The sequence below is a fragment of the Sparassis crispa genome (genome assembly GCF_003851025.1).
Source record: "Sparassis crispa DNA, contig_000011F, whole genome shotgun sequence".
NCBI lineage: Eukaryota > Fungi > Basidiomycota > Agaricomycetes > Polyporales > Sparassidaceae > Sparassis > Sparassis crispa.
The window spans coordinates 528,594-548,105 of NW_020939757.1; the positions used below are offsets into that span (position 1 = coordinate 528,594).

Sequence of the window (19,512 nt, forward strand, 5' to 3'; positions counted from 1 at the left end):
TCTACTGAAGGTCTCTAATTTCTAAAGCGTCCTTACAGAAGCTCCATGAATTGGCGTTATAAAATTGCAGCTGTCTCTCGTAACTGCTCCACGCGTCATATCATCCAGTGCGCTCCAAGAAAATGCTCTAAATTCCTGCTAAGTTTACAGAGATACAGGTTACGATGACCGGACAACGCCGCTATCGCCACTGCAGTCTTCACGGCTTCCAGTCGAATTGGGGTGCGTATCCGAGCTCCCGCTTGGCCTTCTCGATGCTCAACAACGTGTCGTTATGGCCTGGCGTGGATTTGTAAGGGACACCGGGGAATTCCTTTGCGAGGAGCTCGCTGTTTGGCTCGCGCATGACCGTGTTCTGTGTACATTAGCTCAGCTCAGTAGAAAACAACCAATGGAAAGGTGGTGCAGACATTGTTTGCAATGATGTACTGATGGTGTCCAGTAGTTTTGTACTCGAGCGACTTGCGAATACCTTGGGCGCCCTAGGAACATAGACTGATCAATCGGTGAACAGAAAGAGCGGTGACGAAGTACGCACATCACGAGCATCAATGTATCCCCACAAGCTGGAGGAAAGGTCAGTGTGCCACCTTACAAGTCTTCGAAAGCTGTTATAGACTCACTTCCATCGCCTCACCTTCGGGTTGTTCTGCCAGGATTCAAATCTGGCATAATCCTCGGGCAAAAGGACGTTCGAGAATCGGAGGCTGATGATTTTTGTCGTGGGATCCCAGCGACAATACTGGTCTGCCATGACCTACGAACGAAGACCGCACACCGTTATAGCTCAAGGGTCAAGATTCGACGATTCACCCACCTCTCCGACGAGCTTACTCAGGGAGTATGCACTTTCTGGTCTCCGCTCGGAGTTTTCGTCCATCGGGATATATTCCGGAAGCCAGGGATCAAGTGGCAGCCCGATGAGCGTCTCAGACGACGCAAGCACTAGATTCTTGATCCCAAGCTTCCGCGAGGCCTCAAGGATGTTGTATGTCCTGAGATAGCAATTCCAGATGAACGAAGGATGCAGATCGAGGACTATCGACTTGGCACGTACGCCATGGTATTTAGCCGGAATTGGTGGGATGAGGCTTCTAAACCCGCTGCCGGGAGAGCTGCTAGGTGCACGATGGCATCAACACCTCTGTATCGCTACACCGCATTGGAGAGTTCTAGCTTCGAGCTCCTCATGCTGAGTATGCGTACGCACCGAGTCCACCTCCACCAAGTTCTCCATTACTTGCCCCATGTCCTCCAGATCGACGCGCACGAAGACCACCTCTTGATGCCCATCCTTCGGCGGTGCCGCCTTGTCAAAATTCACCACATTCCAGCCATGAGCGACCAAGTCAAGGACAGTTGAGCGGCCAAGTTTGCCTGATCCTCCAGTTACAACTACCCGCGGAGATTTTGGAGCGGCGTTGAATTCTGCGATGGGGACACCTAGGCCTCTGTTTGGTGCAAATGACATGGCTGCTGGGAATCCTCAACGTGTGTTGGTGGTTCTGACCAAGTGCGAGAGGCCCACAGCGATGTCGTCCGCTGCCTTATGGGTATGTCAATCTTGCACGGCTGACCGCGCCGCAATCTGCTGACTTGCTCCTGGCGGTGATAACACCCTTCAGCTGATCCAGACGATGTCTATAACGAAGTGGAAAAACACCGAGCTTTTACCGAACGGCGTTCAGTAATCCAACGACGATGATCTGGAAATGTCATTGGATGACGCGGGACTCCCGACTGTAGATGGTATGTCGCTTCAGTGGATACAGCTGTCTTTTGGTGCTTGATCTTACGATTTTGTGTGGCTAGGTAGTCTGCATCTCGGAATTTGCGGGGCATGCCCATCCGCCGTAGGATCGGCCCCAAAGCACGTGTGTAACCGTTCATTCAGTTGTAGAAGCGACTGAGCTTGCTTCTGTAGACGCGAAGTAAAGGTTTTACACACGACCATTTCCATAATGTACATCCCCAGTTTTGAACTGGTTCAGCGGAGGCCGTCCATAATTTCCTCGAGCTTCGATTCTCACCAATTAACCCCTACGATCCCTCTCAAGAGGACTTAAGGTATGGAGTGAGATACCGATGTCGAAGGCTTTTCCTGCTGCCATGGCATGGCATTCCGAGGTAGGCAGCTCCCGCAGTCGCTCTCACCAACGCACTGTCATTTTTTCAAAGGTCGAGAGGCAAGCACCCATTCAGCATGTTCCGTTCGAAGGCCGAGAGGTCGAGCTCAGGTGGTAAGTTGCCACTTGATTGATCGTGACTATCATCCGTCTGACGATATCTTTTATCCTAGTCACGGATCATTCAAGATGGCTTGCTCAAGGTTCGTACGATTCGTGGCGTGCCATAGGTACGTCAGCGTTGATATCTTAGTTTGAAATTGTCTTTTTGAATACATTAATCTTGTAGCAAGAAGGTGGGGTCGTATATCTCTCATAGGCCAAGAAGCTTCCGTCTCAAGTCCACAGGTGATCCTGATGATCGCCAGTGCATTGCTGAACCATCCAAGGTGGTTGTTTCAACACAAGCTCTGACTGAACGTGTCAATGTGTCCCCTCCGGTATATGATGACCGCCCATCTGATTCACCCCCTTCAAGACGCGCGTGTACTCTATTCCCTCCAGAAGTCTGGTCGGCGATATTTTCTGCGTTGCAAGGAGACGCTCTCGAGAACAAGCCAAATTTAATGACGACGTGGCAGAACCTAACTTTGACCTGCCAGGCATTCCGTCAGTTAGTTCAGCCCTTTCTCTTTGCTTCATTTGTGTTCCCTGCAACATGTGTTTCCTGGAATGGCTCTGAGAGACGAACTCGGGCACTCGATCCGGACAGCCACGCAAGGACTATGGAGAGATTGGCCTTTGTGAACCAGGAGAGAATAGCCCGAGGTGTAAAGACGTGTCACGTCGTCCCGCGCTATCTGCGACCACTCTTTCTCCACGATGACTGTCAAGACTCGGAGAAGGAAGAGCTCATTCTCGGTGCTTTCTTTAGTAGTCTCTTGCCAAGTCTTCCCAAGCTTCAGCATGTCGAGCTGGCACGCATCGCACTCAGGCCTTCCCACTTACGCGCTCTTTCACAACCGGGGCTCCCTGTATGGCTGTCGATCCACTTCAATGCCTGTTCCCTCTGGGAAGCAGAGCAGAGTTTGGACAGCTCTGTCCGTGGTGGAAAGATCGTTGTCGCGCCGATTCCTGTACGCCACCTTTCGGTGACCGTCGACTCTTGCAGCTCTCTAGTGACTACATATCTTCCATTACCGCACATGGAGCATACCGACTTCGCGACTTATCAGATTCATAACTACCTATTCGAAGCGATCATCCTCGAACGCCTTAGTGCGGCGCAAAGTTTTCTTGTTCTCCGCTCCTTAGAGATCATCTTTGAGCCATTCTGTTCTCGATGCGACTGGCGGCCCTTCCTCGCATCTCATTGTTCCTCCCTCACCCGGCTTTCTCTCATTAACGTATACGCTGGCTTGCTATTACTGCCGTTGCCTCCCTTCGCGTGCACCTTGCCCTCTTTAAAGTTCTTCCGCGGCTCGTGGAGCGGCGCGAAGTTATTCGCGGAGGACCAGCCGGCGTTGCGTCACCTCGTCATCAGGGACTGGCGAGACATGATTGTGTTAGAGGAGAGCGAAGCGCTTGCGAGGTTCGGAGAACTGCGGGAGGTCTTCCGGCAAGTCGTATCCTTGGAGATCCACGTTGTGGGCTACACGAAGCAGTTGCTTGAGCAACTGTGCAACTTGCCCAACTTGCGGGCGTTAAAGCTAGACGGCATCCCCGGTCGGGGTCACGACGACTTGCTGGTGAGCTCTTCTGTTAACTTGCTTGGCGATCATTGATGTTCGGTCCTGGATTCGCAGAGTGCGTTGTCTGCGTTGAGAGCGCTTCCGCTTTCGCCAAACATGGAGTATCTCAGCATCCCCACCGAAGACTATTCCTCTGGTGCCATCGCAGGCTGTGGCCCCAGGCGGCAAGAGCTGCTGAAGTCGATGATTGGTGCAGTCTCGCCCATTCTTCGTGAGCGATGCCCGAGATTGCGGTATGTGGAACTTAGGTTTCTGGCGACGGCAGGTCACTCGAGCGCAAGGATAGCATTTGACCCGAGGGTCGATAGGAGCAAGTGGGAGAATCTGCAGAATATCGAGGAATGGCGGGACGCGGATGGGTAGTTATGACTCAGGTGCTGTTGGTGCGCACTGTACGAGATATGTATGATTTGTATTCGAAGGGAAGTTCATACACCAAGCTTGAGGCAAAAATAGTTCCAGTCTTCCCATTGCTCTGTTGGCTGCAGAATCCGCCACAAATATCCTGTCTCCCATTCGCTGCCGACTTCCGCAGTTAATCGAGCTTTGCAGTATTCCCAGTAGCTTGGATACCAGCCAGACTGGTGCCAGTCGATGATGGCGACGACTCGAGGAGCTCCGTCGCCCTCTGCCGATACGATGACGTTGCTCGGATGGAGATCCGAATGCGTGAATACAATAGGTACATCGTCGATGAGCTTCGAGCGGAAAGGGTGCGGCATGGAAGCGTTGAATTCAAAGGGCAGATTGGAAAAATAGTCGTGGAAAGCTGGAACGGTGGGAAAGGGTCCAGAATTTGGGTATTCGTCAAATACGATGTCGAGGAGTGGCTGGCGCCCTATATGGCCTGGAGAGTATCGGGTTTTGGTCTGCAACAACGAAGTGCCAGCATAACTTACCTATGAAGCGGTCTGAAGGATCTTGTTCCAGGCGTCGCAATGCGCCCACGATACCTGAGCGAGCTCGAGCATCCGAATCACGATGATATGAGACAGTCGACGGTAATCTACGTGATGACAAGTCAGAGTGCGACCCCTCAGGCCTCAGGACTCATGATGTCGCAAGCTGACCGCACTGCTTTGAACAGCGTGAACTTGCTGACCTGGCAGTCACTGTGACTTGACGATCGAATCGATCGGAATCTAGGCGTATAGGACGGAACCGTACTGGAATCGTAGGACGGAATCCGTCGAACCTGATTTAGTCAACAAATACACTCAAGGTGTGGAGCTTCGCGAGATCATATATATCCGGTGAGTGCTGCCCTCAGTGAATTAGTCGTGGCACTGGAAGTAGTTATCCAGGAATCACATCTAGCGAACACGGAGATAGCACGCGAAGATGACTGAGATTCGTTCGCAACAAACACATCAATTGAGAGTACAACATGAGGATTAAAAGACATGCATATTTGTGACGTGGCAGTGCTGAGTTGATTCCAGTGTGCATCGATTACCGACGGACGAACCGTCACAAAAAGCGCCGCCAGATTTTATCTATTTTGAGTGACCCAAGAATTTTATCCATTGTAACTAGATTGTAGTCGAAGTACAAGAAGATTATGATCATGTTACAACATAACAAATAATGTCACACATTCCGATCGAAGTGCCAGATTTTAGCACCTTCTAAGGGACTCGCACTCTCGTTACATTTGCTTTCGGACTTCCTTGCGATTACTATACAATGCTCCAAAGTTTTCTGGTTCTTTCTGCCTCAGCTTGCATTGAACTCTCGGCTACTTCCGGCAACTGTACAGCTGCAAATCCACAACATCTCTTGCCGTTGCCCGGTGCACCTCTTTCCCCTTCAACATTAGTTCTCGCCGTTGTTGCCGGTTCGTGCTGTACGTTCTAACTTTTACGTACCATCAGGGTTTGCGTTCCAATTTTCAACCTACAAAGGTTTTTCTCGTTCAAGCGACACCGCCATCAAACTCATCTCACCCTGTCTCTCGCATGGTGGCTCCGCTCATGCAAGGCTCTGAGTGCTCGTGGGCTGGCCTCCTGTCGTATCTTGTTTCTCACGTTGCTTGGCTGTGATGTAGTGTCTGCTTCTGATGCTGGCATGGCTCGGGGCTCCTTGGATCTGCATGTATCTTGTGTTCTCTCACGGTGACTCATGCCCAGGGGTCGAACTCAAGCAGTTTGCTGGAGGTCTGAGCACATTATGAAGATGTTAGAAGCAAAAACCCACCCATGAGGATTGAGCTCAGGCGCGGCGCATTGTGCCCAAGGCTGTTCGTCAACGTTCTATACAGCGGCTAAGTTCTGCGGTGTTGCGCTTGCGTGGATCCCGACAGAAGACCTATGCAAGGAATACCCGCCCCTCCGTGCAAGTCGCTGGCGGCGAAGGCCGTGACCCATTGCTCATTGCATCAGCAAAAGCGGGAAATTTTTATGTAAGGTTACACCAGTTACATCGGGGTAGCAAGCATTGTGTAAGTTTCACAGGACTAGTGATGTTTAAACCAATTTGTAATCAAAGTAAAGGTAGTAGAGGTCTATAAAGAAGATTACATAGAATAGAAATTGATACACAAGTTATAACAAAAATACATGTCGGCAAAGAGTTGTCGAGCAATGTAACCCGAGTCAAACGTTGCTCACCAGGTTACACAGTCGGAAGAACTTCTAGACACTAAATATAACTCGAAAAGCGCGTGCATACCAGCACGCACTTACCTCGCGATAATGAGATGGAAAAGACTTAGGTGTATCAACCTATAATATAAGCGACAAACCGAAGTTTGCCTTTAATTTATTTTCCTTCTTTTTTTGGGAGTTTTTATGGTACTTTACAGCGTATGGAACAAATACAATACATCGTCAGTGGCGACGAAACGAAAAGGAATTAAGCTTTGGTCTTCTTCATGGCTAATACGTCGTCGGGAAGATTCATACCGCGCTGTTTGGCGGAGGAAGTTATCTTGTCTTCGTAACCGGGTGGGAGTAGTATGGTTATCTGAGCTACGTCTGCGAAAAAGGAGTCGGCAACACGACCATTCATCCAAGTGTGTTGGCGTGTGATGTTGATCGTCATCTTGACAAGGGCTCCTTTTAAAGACATTTCACAGTCGTTAGGATGTATGGGACGAGCAGTACGAAGGTCAAATGCAGGAAGTGGTACGCCGCGCATTCGACCTTCGCTGCGTACGCGTTGGAGTTGTTCAGTGGCCCATTCGGATCGAGAACACATATTCCAGGTTTGCATACCGAATTCTGTGTCCAATTCTGGAGGGATTTGAGCATGAGGTAGTGATTGAAAGATAGGGTTACATACCTGTCACACTCTTTCGAGATTCACTGTCTGTTTCATCGGCAGTGAGGTGAGTAGTGGAGGAGCATTCAGAGACCTTGTCTGAAGGCGAGAGACTGTCGTTGTTGTCCGATTGTTCCTCGTCAGATTGCACAACATACTGAAACTGTGTAAGCGAGGATGGTACAAAAATGCGAGAAGAAATTGTCATACTTCGAACCAATCATGCCGAATTTTCAACATCACACCTTCTTCAACGATGGAATATCTGATTGGTCCTCGTGCATTGGGTACCGTGGATTGAAGCTTCTTCAGGCCATCAAGCATGGGTTTCCAGAGATCGCGTACTATCTTTTTCCTGGGAGGGTGAAGACGAAAGTAGCCGCGTACTCTCTCGAACTCTGTGTTACCCTGGGGGAGTTTGTCGTTCGCAGTGTTATATCCTCCTGGAAACATATAGTAGTGGTCGGAGCCAATCTCTCCTATGCATGTAAGATCGGCTAATTGGGGAGGATCATCGGGAGTTCGCTGTTTGACTATAAGTTGATCGTTAGAAGGATCCTTGCAGAACCAGTCGACATGGTTCGAAAGAGTAGGATTGCCGAGATAAAAAGGAGATTTTGCAAGTGAGCTCTCCTGCTGTTGGAGGAGCTGGTCAACGGTAGATGTGTGTACGGTCTGTATAGAGGGAGCAGTCATGATGGCAGTTTCGTTCAAGAGATAGGATAGGGGAACATCGTCATATGGAGCAATTACATAGTATGGGGTATTAGTCATAGGCTGTGGTGGTTGTAGTCAATCTCTCACTATCATACTTAGCTTCGTTATGGAAGAACTCACTATGAACGAGATTCTGGAAGCCATTGGACTCGAAGCTTACATTCCATCTGCGGAGAAACGAAGAAAATCGCGATTAGTAGCGGCGGTTGAAAATCTGGGCTCGGAAACTGCATCTCGAATCAATGCGGCGGTTATGCAGAAGCGAAAGCGAGTGGAAGAGGAGCATCAAGCGGCATTGGAATGATGTCGGTCAAAGAGGGTACGATTAGAGGATAACAACAGTGGTGAAGTGCGTACGGAAGATGATTCATTGGACGAGTTTATGAAGATTCCTACCAAGGACGAGTTGAAGGAAATTTTGTTTTGTTTTCGACAGGCGACGTCAAATAGCGCTCTTGAACATCGAGTGTGTGGTGTTTGTGCTCGGCGGCTTATGGTGGTTGCCGTCGGTTTCGAGTTGATATCAGTATCTGCATTACCAAACAGACAACGGCTGGTTCCTATGGACGGTCCGGCAAATCGGGATTTGGTCGATGGACTATTGCTTCTCCCGGAAGGTTGTACACAGAGGGAGAACGTGTTGAAGGTTAATGTTTGTCGAGAGTGTTTGGGGGAGTTGTATGAAGATGATGAAGATAATCGTCCCCCATCATTCTCTCTTGCTAATGATCTCTGGATTGGCGATATCCCATTTGCATTGCAGACGTTGACTATTCCGGAGCAATACCTGATTGCGCGAAATTATGTCCGTGCTTGCGTCTTCAAGCTGTATCCAAAAGATCGAAAAGGTGGCTTCAATCCGGAAAAATTGCAATCCGGGATGAAGGGCAATGTGACAACTTACGAACTTAATACGGAGCAAATCGTTGACATGCTTCATGGAGATATCCTCCCTTGATCGATGCATATACTGGCAGATGTCATATCGGTGACATACGTGGGACTGGGACAGTTACCGAAAAACTGGCTGTGATCCACCTTTCGAGTCCGTCGGTTTCATGTGGCACGTGCATTAAACTGGTTGAAGGAGCATAATCGCAAGTACTATGGTGATATGGAAATCGATATGGAGATGCTCAGCAAGCTACCCGAAGATGATGTACCCAATGAGATTTTAGCAGTGGTTCGTCAAGAGACAGACATGGATATGATAGAACGCGAGAGTGCTGGTGCAGTCGATGAAGAAACACCAATTAATATGGACGAGTGTGATCCTGGTGAGTAGAGGGTATATGTATTTGTAGGCGAATGCTAATGTTAGTGAAGATGTCGTACCGCTCAGATTTCTCGGTTCTCACGATGTGAATTTGACAAACATGTCATCTTCGCAAATGATCCAGTGGGGATTGGCAAATTTGTGGAGTGAGGGACAAGAGGGAGGCTACGCAGTCCGTCATGAAAACAGACCTATGAATGAGTTTCCGAGTATGGACGGTGACAATAATTTGTGGGAGAAAACCTACCCGACGCTGTTTCCTTATGGTGTTGGCGGAATCGAAAGACCACGCCGACGAAACATATCCCTTCGACAACATCTGAAATGGTGTCTTGATTACTACGATGGATGGTTCTGCCATCACGGATTGTTCCTTTATCATGCCTTCAGCATACGTCAAAAGTGAGAGGCTCTGATATCAGCACGAGTCGAGATGCGTCGTCGAGACTTTGAACGGGATGCAGAAGTGCTATCTTCCATTACTCTGGACCGATTGAAACATGCTGCAGATGAAGAAGCGCGTCATGTTTCTGTATCCGATCCTGCGGTACAAATCTTGCGGAAACATGTGTATGCATCAGCAACACGAGTCGACGGATCAAATGCTTCACGAAACAAGCTTCGCAGTCAGATTTGGGGAATGACGATTCTTATAAACGCACCAAGCTTATGGATTACAATCAATCCCGATGACCTTTATAGTCCTATCGCGCAGATCTTTTGTGGAGAAGAGATAAACATGAATGATTTCTGCAAGACATTGGGTCCTGGAAAGGAGAAGCGAGCGTTCAATATCACAAGAGATCCATATGCGGCAGCAAAATACTTTCATTTCATCATTGATTTGGTCTTCACCATCTTGCTGGGAATCCGCGTTGCTCATGGAGGGCGAATTGTGTCAACACGTGGTATATTCGGGAAGTTAAAAGGTTATTTTGGTGTTGTCGAAAGTCAAGGATGTGGAACTTTGCATCTTCATGCATTGTTATGGTTAGCAGGTGCACCATCTACCGAAGTGATGCATGCATTGCTAGAAGGAGAAGAATTTCGTCGTCGTGTTCAGAAATTTGGTGACGGCGTTGCTCGTGCATACATAGAAGGCTTGGAGTCTGTTCAACAAGTGCAAGCTATTCCGTCAAATCCAGAGGTGGGATATTCGAGACAACCAGATCCAAGTGGAGAAAATTATATGGAAGAGGCACGCAAACTTGCATTTAACGTCAATCGGACAAAGCAAATCCATACCTGTTCTCCGGCGACATGTCTCCATGTCAAGAAGGGTGTCATCAGATGTAAAAGACGTGCACCTTGGCCGTTGGCAGCTGAAAGTATTGTAACGGCTTCCGGCGAGTGGCATCCAAAAAGGTCAAATCCATACATGAATGCATCTATGCCGGCTGTCTCGGAGACTCTAATGGCAAACAATGATATTAGTTTGCTGTTAAATGGTCGTGATACGCTGAACTTATCTTTTTACGCAACAAATTATGCGACAAAAAATCAGTCCAGCAATTACAATCTTACCGCATTATTGGCCGATCGGCTTGCATATCATTTTCGTGATCAGCGCTTCGTGGATGCATTACAAGAACGTCAGCGACTACTTATCTTTCGGGCATTGAACACCGTCAATCGGGAACAGGAGTTGGCAGGCCCTATGGTGGTGCTGTACCATAAGGGTTGGGGTGATGTTTATCGATCACATAATCCAATATCGATTCATTGGGCATCTTTCGTTGCACATCTGTTAAAAGAAGATTCTCAGTTGCGTGGTGGACAACAGTGAGTTTAATTCCATTATATAGAGATTGCATTTGATAATACATCTTCGTAGTGGCACTTCGATCGCTATCCATGTCATTGGTAGTGAGAGCCCAGTTGACGGAGATCATTGTAATGAAACAGTTATCTTCAAACCAACATCAGCTGGGACAATTGCACCAAAGTCACAAGTTGTGGACTACCAATTGCGAGGCGATGAGCTAGATGACTATAATGTATTCAACTTCTTGGTGGATACGTACGAACCTAAAAACCAGGTCGAAGATTTCGAATGGAGTGGCCATGGACGACCTCGCAATATTCGATCTTATTATCGTTCAGAACATCCGAGAAGTCAGATAACACACCGTGTTGTTCGATCAGTCGGACACAACTCATCTCCAGATTTCATTGGACAGTATTTCCCTCGACGCACCGACCCAGATTCATATGAATTGTATTGTGCTTCGATGCTGGTTTTATTTCACCCATGGCGAATTATCAGCGACCTAAAGCGAGATTTTTCTACGTGGTCATCCGCATTTCAAGCATTTGAAGAAAATTGCACACAATGCATATGGGACAGAATTTCTGCAATTTAATATTTCCATCGCTGCAACGCAGCAGCAGAAACATGGGCGGAAAATGATGCAGATCAGAATGCAGTCACAATCGCGGAAGGAGAAGAAGAATCACCTGCTGCAGGATCATCTGATTCATTTTCAATTGACGTTACAGAAGAGGACTTAACGGCCATCCTCAAGGCGAAGAAACTATGTTCTCGAGACTATGAATATGCCCACGCTGCAACTCGTATCGGTCACAAAGTGGGCGTGTTTGACAATAATTTAAACATCAATATGCGCACTGTTCATGACAGTATTCATCCACTTACCTCGGCCGAACGAGAACAACTTTTTCATTGTAAGGAGGAGATGGATAAAGCTGTCAATCAACGAGACATCAGTACAGGTTTTACCGATCTCGAACACTCTATCGGAACTGTAGAAAACCTGGAATCTCTGCTTCATGAAGAATCAGCAGGAGATGTCTCAATGGAAGGCATTGAAGCGGCAGAATCTGCGCTGGAGTCTACAGACATTAACTTTCTACTCCAAGATCAAAGACGTGGATTCGACATTATCGTAGATCATCTTGATCACAGATTGCAAGGAAAGCATACCGAACAACTATTATTGCAGATACACAGAGAGGGTGGAACCGGGAAATCCAAGGTTATCCAAACAGTAACAGATGCTTTCAGAAGCAGAGGCATTTGTTATCTCCTACTCAAAGCGGCATACACCAGGATAGCAGCGTCGCTAATAGAAGGCAAAACCACGCATAACGTGGGGGTCCTCTCCATCTACAAAAGACTCCTAACTGCGGAAAGTAAAAAAAAACTTGAAGAGATCTGGCACACTTGTGAGTATCTCGTTATCGACGAGATATCGATGATTAGTCGGGAGTTCTTCGCCCAACTTTCTCGCCATGTATGCATTGCAAAAATTGGAACACAAACTGATGACATTGTCTTCGGAGGAATCAATGTTATTCTGTGCGGTGACTTCCATCAGTTCCCACCAGTCGCAAACAAAAAAAGTGCACCGTTGTACTATCCAATCACGCCAGGGGATCCTCCGGACTTTCAAATCGGGCGCCATCTGTATGAGCAATTTAATCGCATAGTCATCCTACGTGAACAAGTCCGTGTAACAAATCCGGTCTGGATGCAATTTTTGCGTAGATTGCGACATGGCCGAACTGATGATGAAGATCTTGCATTGCTGCAAAGTCTTGTTCTAACAAATCCAGAGAACACCCCTACAGACTTCTCGTCAGTTCCATGGAAAGATGCGAGTCTAATTACTCCAAGGCATTCCGTCCGAGAACAATGGAATTCGGCATGTGTTAGAAGACACTGCATGGAAACAGGTATGAGTATTATAACTGATGTGAATTGGCTAACATACCGATAGGAAATCGATTATTCATATGTCCCGCGTTCGACACCATCGGTCATAACAGGCGTCCATTATCACTGACGGAGAGATATCGATTAGCCAACAAAAAGACTGCCAAAAACAATCGTGATGAAAAAGGAGGACTGCCAGATGTCGTTGAATTAGCGATTGGCATGAAAGTAATGGTGACGATGAATATAAAAACTGACCTCGACGTAGCAAATGGCAGTAGAGGAACAATCGAGGATATCATTCTTGATGAGAATGAGCCGACCTTCGGAAATGATCCAGTGGTACAGTTACACCATCCACCTGCATATGTACTTGTCAAATTGAACAATACCCGACATATCTCACTACCAAACTTACCACACGGAGTAGTTCCGATTGAACCGGTGACGAAGAGATTCTATATAGACAATGACTCAACGGGATCAGCATCAAAATTGGTAACACGATTGCAATACGCAGTTACACCCGCTTACGCCTTCACGGATTTTCGCGCACAAGGACAAACACTGACTTACATCGTAGTCGACATGGCAACCCCACCTACTGGAGGAAGCCTCTCGCTATTCAACATCTACGTTGCCTTATCGCGAAGTTCCGGACGAGACACTATTCGTCTTCTCCGTGATTTCGATCCAACAGTTTTGAAGAGGCCCGTGGATGAAAACCTTGTACACGAGGATAGACGACTGGCACAGTTGGATGAAGAAACGCGGATTTGGTGGGCCGAGCAACAATGAAAGGTTAGTCGATAAAAGCATGGGAGCACATAAAATTCGTAGTGGACAACACGTTGTCAGGATGAATACATATGAATTGTTGAAGTCAGAACTTGCGGCAGGACAGCGCTAGATACTCAAAATTTTTGAACGGTGAATGATTACTAAGCAGATAATTACTAATCAAAAGGCAGTCCCAAAAGATGACGTCAGATTAGAGAACTTATATACATGCATCTCCATAGGGGTGACGCCACTCTCGTTGACCACAAACTTCATGTGCTCGCACCACGTCTCGGAATATGCTCATTCGGTGATTGCGCACATCATCGAAACCTGCGATATGTGCTACTTTGTCATCATCGAAGACATAATAGGACGCACAGAACATACAGAACACGGTTCGTCAATTTTATATACATTCTCTCTTATCTATCACCAAAAAAATCGTACAAAGTACATATGTTTGGTTCACTGAATGTTACCGTCATGGTAATACGACAAAACCGAGGAACCGACCGTTTTTTTTTCTGGTTCGCCGATAACTATCGCCACTACAAGGTACAAAAATCATTCTTTCACAGAACAAATTGACGAATGACGACGTAGGAAACCGTGCACCTATGCGTGCCACGAGCAGCAGTCGCATACTAAACAATTGGTGCTAATGTGTATAATATAATGTAACGTGTACGTTGTACAAATATGACTCAAACGCAGCGCGATGTACGACGGAAGGCCATATACGAATTTTTAAGACTGTATGGCAGAAGGTTCATGATTTATAAGCAAATATCGCACCCAGCCAATCGTAATTCTCACAGGTACGATGGGTGTTGCATACTGCTGCGGAATTTCAGGGGTGGAGAAACCTCCCTGCGCTCGGTAATGTTGTAAGGAGCGCCTATTGGGCGTCTACTAGCGCTCTCTGCAGAACTCGCTCTGAGTTGGCTCTTACGTCGTGTTTTAGTTTTCAGGCCCCCGAATACCACACCAAATGCGAGCATTGAGGCAAGGCTCTCGTCCAGGCCCTCACAGTGAAAAGATCCGAAGCCGTTTCGAGGCAACTCGGAGGCAAGTCTGAGGCTAATCTCGATGCATCACGACTACCATCCGCTGACAATTCTCGCCACCCTCACTCGCGTATAAATTCGCAGCCTCTGCCAGATGCCCGCCAGGTGAGTGTTGTTACTCGCAGCTAACTATATTGCACAGGTCTACCAGGTTCCTTGTTGCGTGTGCTTGATCGGGCTCTCGTGGTTGGAGCGACTCGCATAGTGCGTTCTATTTCAATTTCTACTGTTTTATGCCTCTGGGCGGACGTGTAGTGTATGTTGATTTCTAGCATTGGTTGTTACGGCGGTACGCAGGTGTTGGCGCGGTAAGTAGGCCTAACTACTTGTTTGTTATGGTGGCACGCGGGTGTTGTTACTGTGGTAAGTGGACGTTACGGCGGCACGCGGGTTTTGGAGCTTGTAAGTAGGCCCAACCAGCTCTAATGTAGAGCACTTTGTACGTCGCTGCAGTAATAATAATATGTTGACATAATTAATTTGGAATACTCCCACTTTTGAGAATTATCAAACCGATCTGAATGAATCGGTTTCGGTCTGTTTAGGACAGTCTGAATGTAGCGCGTAATAAATTTTGTAGGAAGTTATATGAGCTTCATAACCTGTAAAATGTTTCCAGAGCTTATAACTGATTATGCCAGTTGGCAACTCTGCAATCTGACTCAGGATTACAATGCAATGTATTCCTTGGTGAAAAAATTGCGCAAGTTACATGGAATTACACCTTTATAATCTCTTTGGAGAAAATTCCCGGTTTTGCTGATGTCACTTGCGGCTCCGGTTCGCTGAGACCACAATGATTCGAGTCACCCACATTTGGACTAGAAGAAGCTATCGTGTTCTGCATGAAGCTCGTCGTCAATACTCCACACACCGGCTACGTGTCTGCAATGCCGTCTCTTGTGCACCATGCAGCTCCTGCTGATGTACCTCCGGTGTGGACATTAACATGTACCGGTTTTTGCAGCCCCCCGCCGCTGCACCAAGTCTGCTGTGGCGGCATTCCACTGGCCGGCACCGATGCAGCTGCCGATACCGATGTATCACGGTCCACTTATCACTGCGATCGGCCGTGCTCCCACGCTGCAGTCTACGCGCGCGCAAGACGGCTTTCAGATTCTCTGGTGGATCCTGACAGAAGACTCACACGTAGAATACCCGCCCCTCCATGCGACGCGCATCGTTGGCGCCAGTGATTCTGCGCTGTGTACGGGTTCCCTCCCGCTTGCGGTGATTTGTCACCCGCCGACGCATTCTGAAGGATCACACACAGTATGCAGTGCGTCTCCGAGCTTCCTAGCACTCTGTATGTACTACGGTATGAGGGTGTATATGTATGTACTTTGTACCCACACAATATATATGGTTTTGTGCGTATCATCACGCGAGCAGCCCGAATACTGCTCCAGCCGTGGGCAAAAGTCTTCTGGACATTCTAAGCAGCAATATACTTTTGCCCCGTTGCAACCGATATACTATGCGATTTTACTGGCATTCTATTCAACTTCTAAGATTCCATCATTAAAGCCTAAGGTCATTTTATTCATTTTGGTTATTCTGACCATTTTATTAATTATATTCCCGTTAGAAAGGCCTTGCATTGCTATATAAGGGCATTACAAGATCCGCGCCTTTTCTGTGATGCACTTTAGCTGAAATTTAAAACTGTCCCCAATGCTCTCCGAGACATCGGAAGACGGCTGGCAAGCCGCTCGACGTTCATCACCTCTCCCAAACGCGGGGACCAATTCTCCGGTCTCACGTACACTATGAAAAGGATGGACACTCTCAGCTGGGGAGCTTCGAGAGCCCGTCGCACGATCGCTGCGTCTAGCCGGTCCCAGTCCAGGAGACTGACGTCGGTCTCTGTGTGCATCGTACAGGTGATACTGAGAACGGAGAGAAGGGGGGAGCGGGTGGCTGTAAGGACCGGAATCAACCACAAAAAATCTTCTCTTCTGGTAGTCAGCTGTCTTGCGTCCGCCTCAAGACGGAGCACGGACAAGTGAGTGTTATATGTGGGACAAAACGGGCTGACAGTGTGTTTAACTGTCAGCCACCCAGGTAAATACAACAATTACTGTATGAGCATCGCCTGACTCACAATCTGGCCGTGGTCGATACACCGCTGGCATAGAAATCTCGAGGTGCTCCAGATACGTCCCAGCAGCATGAAGCAGCCTCCCAATTGCATTAAGGTCCTGCCTTCTGATCGATTCCAAGCGAAGCATTTGAATCTGCGGTGCGAAAGGCTCCATGAGCATTGCCTCAGCAATCCCGACGGAATAATCTGGGTGCTTCAACACCAATCTCCTGACGGTGATAGTGGGCATTCCTCTACCGGCAGACAGCGAGAGCTTCGATTGTTCAGCGTAACCGTTCATGCGCACAAGATGTCCGCCACTGCCCATGCGCACCGATGACAGCGCTGGAAACGCACGGAGGAGCTCCACTATGTTGTTGACGCAGATGTAAGTAACCGGCAGCGTGAAGTTGATGGCCTTCACTTTCGGAAACGCCTTGGGTAGAAGACACGGATCCCTTCCATCCAGCGTGTCTGGTGGAGTGAACAACGGCATGCCGATCAGGGACAAAGTATGCACGTTCTCAAGCTTGGACAGGGCGTAGGGTACGCGAAATTCGCCAACAGATAAGGAGAAATGTATGGATATTCTGCGAACATACATTGCGATGCCGACGAGCGACGGTAACGACGTCTCGAAGATATCTTGGAGGCGAGTTACGAGTTACGCGAGACCGTTTTTCGATCCTGACATCCTTGAACAGATGGTATCGCGTGGCGGGGAGGGACTCGCGGTACGCCAGAGCGCATGAGTAGTGCAGCACGGTCGTCCCAGAGGTGATCCACGATGTGGTCGTGCAGCTCCGCCGGTAATGGAATACTCCAGCGTCTATTCGGGCCTAACCAAATTTGTATCCGTAAGAGCGAATGCTGCACAACACGCAAGACTCACCCTGGTCGCTCATACTCGTCCCCTCCTCGAACGAGTTGGCTCTCTGCAGTGAACGAGCACGGAGCGCCACAACACCATCAGCACATGCTTATAGGAAATTGACGCTGGTAACTTGCTATAAAACGGCAACAATGATACTCAGCTCAACCATCATCTCACGCAGAGGTTTGGGAGAGAGCGTAGCTTTCTGAATGCCACAACTACAGTTGACAGATATCATCCAGGTGTATCACTGGTGTGTAGGCGAACGAAGAATCACCGTACGATAACACCTGCAGGGTACAGGGCACGTCGCAACGCACAACAAATAGTGCAGAGCTAAAATGCAAAGGCACTACTGGTGCGAGAAGGATACGCACAAGAAGATGCAGTGTGCAAAAGTGGCTGACGGCAGGTAAAAGGGACCACTGGAGATGACCTGCGAATAGACGGCATGCGAGAGGGTGCCACACGAGCGAAGGACAAGATGGGATCGCGTGAACAAATCACCCTCGCACTTCCATTTCAGTCCTCGTCACCATTATTGAGCAAGCGAGGCGGTTTCGATTGCCACCAAGTACATACACTGCGAAGAACTAATGTACTGACCTGCTCACAATGTCGTTCCTTTGCCTACCCTCATCATACGTGTTCTTACACCTGTCCAATTCTAGCCCGCTTATCGGCTTGCCGTTTCCACTGCCGTGCTGTCCTTTTTATCGCTGGCATTCTCGCCATTCCTCTCTGCCCGCTTCATATCTCGGCGGTGTGATCTTTGTCCACCCGCCGGTAGGAAGCGCTCGAGTAGGGGGCATATCATGACAGATAAGCCTCATACAACCAACCAGCGAACGTCTGCGTGGAATATATGTACGGCACCTTGCAAAAACCTCACAGAATAGATCCAGTTTATCGTCTAGAGAACTTGAAAAAGCAAGATGCCTAAGCAACCATGACCGCGGGAATCTGTCACTCTGACACGACTATCCAGATGAGGAAACTCTTGCGTGGGTCCTTATTTGTATCTATTTGGCAGAGGGGGCGTGTAATTGGGTCCAAAGCAATCACTGCCGGATTGCCTTCTTCACGCGCTACCGACTCCGTATAAATCAGTTGATCATCGTCATGGATCAAGCAGCTCATCGCCCCCCCGTTCCCGCCGTACAGTTCTGTCCTCACTCACATTCATCGACATGTCGTCTCAGGCTGCACCCTTGTCCTCGTTCTCCAACGTCTTTGCTAGCTGGCGAAGGGCAGCACCAGCTACTGACATAGAGGCTCAAGTCTTCTCCGAGACTTCGCCTCGAGCATCTTTCGACACCCAACTTCCCTCTCCACCTCGCGCCATCGTTCACGAGGCTCGCACCCAGGGTGCCAGCGAAGACGAGGGTACCGACGCTGTCGACGACTTCTTCGGCGTCGCTCGCTCGTCGCCGCGAACAGGCACGCGCGACAGTCGGCATGATAACATCGTGTACGCTGCTGGTGCAAACGACGATGTCCCGCCTCCCTATGCTGCAGAGAATCCGCCCGCCTACACTCGCACGGACGAGCAGCCGACGCTGGCACAGTATCTCTTCCTCTACGGATTCCGTGAGTTTTCTTCGATTCTGCTCGATATAGAGTTGATCTAATTTCGAGGTTTTCCATCCAGTTTTTCCCGTTTTCTGGCTCGCCGGCGCGTTTATCCTGATTTCCCCTCTCCGCGCACCCGACGATTGGGAGACCACAAAGACGGAGGCGGAGAGGTTGGAGCTCATCCAGGCGATGCGACGAACGGAGGTCAGATGGGCGAAGCGCTGCCTCCTCGCGCTGACTGTCCTTGCGGTCCTCATTCTCATCATTGTACTTGCCGTTGTCTTCGGTCGGCGAGCGTGAAGGCCATTCTTTCCGCCAGCTATCTTCCCGTCCTCTGTCCCCCAACCGTTCATCCTTCAGCCATCTCTCGCACCCTACATCTC

The 19,512-nt window shown here is 48.6% G+C and overlaps 6 protein-coding genes across 6 annotated transcripts; 2 read left to right on the top strand and 4 right to left on the bottom strand.

Moving 5' to 3' along the window:
• Positions 1 to 199: 199 nt before the first annotated feature.
• SCP_1101740 (hypothetical protein) lies at positions 200 to 1,471 on the bottom strand (the record flags this gene model as incomplete). Its single annotated transcript, XM_027762609.1, has 7 exons — positions 200 to 355; positions 411 to 482; positions 539 to 566; positions 624 to 757; positions 818 to 995; positions 1,058 to 1,152; positions 1,211 to 1,471. The coding sequence occupies 7 exons, from the start codon at positions 1,469 to 1,471 to the stop codon at positions 200 to 202; spliced, it is 924 nt and encodes a 307-aa protein (XP_027618410.1).
• Positions 1,472 to 2,109: 638 nt separating this feature from the next.
• SCP_1101750 (hypothetical protein) lies at positions 2,110 to 4,180 on the top strand (the record flags this gene model as incomplete). Its single annotated transcript, XM_027762610.1, has 5 exons — positions 2,110 to 2,127; positions 2,179 to 2,240; positions 2,300 to 2,356; positions 2,416 to 3,814; positions 3,872 to 4,180. 5 exons carry the CDS (start codon positions 2,110 to 2,112, stop codon positions 4,178 to 4,180), a joined length of 1,845 nt encoding a protein of 614 aa, XP_027618411.1.
• A 65-nt stretch (positions 4,181 to 4,245) lies between these two features.
• SCP_1101760 (hypothetical protein) lies at positions 4,246 to 7,939 on the bottom strand (the record flags this gene model as incomplete). The annotated part of the gene is made up of 6 exons (XM_027762611.1): positions 4,246 to 4,664; positions 4,717 to 4,770; positions 7,033 to 7,050; positions 7,100 to 7,241; positions 7,289 to 7,855; positions 7,916 to 7,939. 6 exons carry the CDS (start codon positions 7,937 to 7,939, stop codon positions 4,246 to 4,248), a joined length of 1,224 nt encoding a protein of 407 aa, XP_027618412.1.
• An 8,306-nt stretch (positions 7,940 to 16,245) lies between these two features.
• SCP_1101770 (hypothetical protein) lies at positions 16,246 to 17,284 on the bottom strand (the record flags this gene model as incomplete). Its single annotated transcript, XM_027762612.1, has 2 exons — positions 16,246 to 16,646; positions 16,702 to 17,284. The coding sequence occupies 2 exons, from the start codon at positions 17,282 to 17,284 to the stop codon at positions 16,246 to 16,248; spliced, it is 984 nt and encodes a 327-aa protein (XP_027618413.1).
• Positions 17,285 to 17,337: 53 nt separating this feature from the next.
• SCP_1101780 (hypothetical protein) lies at positions 17,338 to 17,585 on the bottom strand (the record flags this gene model as incomplete). The annotated part of the gene is made up of 2 exons (XM_027762613.1): positions 17,338 to 17,519; positions 17,573 to 17,585. The coding sequence occupies 2 exons, from the start codon at positions 17,583 to 17,585 to the stop codon at positions 17,338 to 17,340; spliced, it is 195 nt and encodes a 64-aa protein (XP_027618414.1).
• A 1,159-nt stretch (positions 17,586 to 18,744) lies between these two features.
• SCP_1101790 (hypothetical protein) lies at positions 18,745 to 19,429 on the top strand (the record flags this gene model as incomplete). Its single annotated transcript, XM_027762614.1, has 2 exons — positions 18,745 to 19,144; positions 19,206 to 19,429. The coding sequence occupies 2 exons, from the start codon at positions 18,745 to 18,747 to the stop codon at positions 19,427 to 19,429; spliced, it is 624 nt and encodes a 207-aa protein (XP_027618415.1).
• Between the last annotated feature and the right edge of the window lie 83 nt (positions 19,430 to 19,512).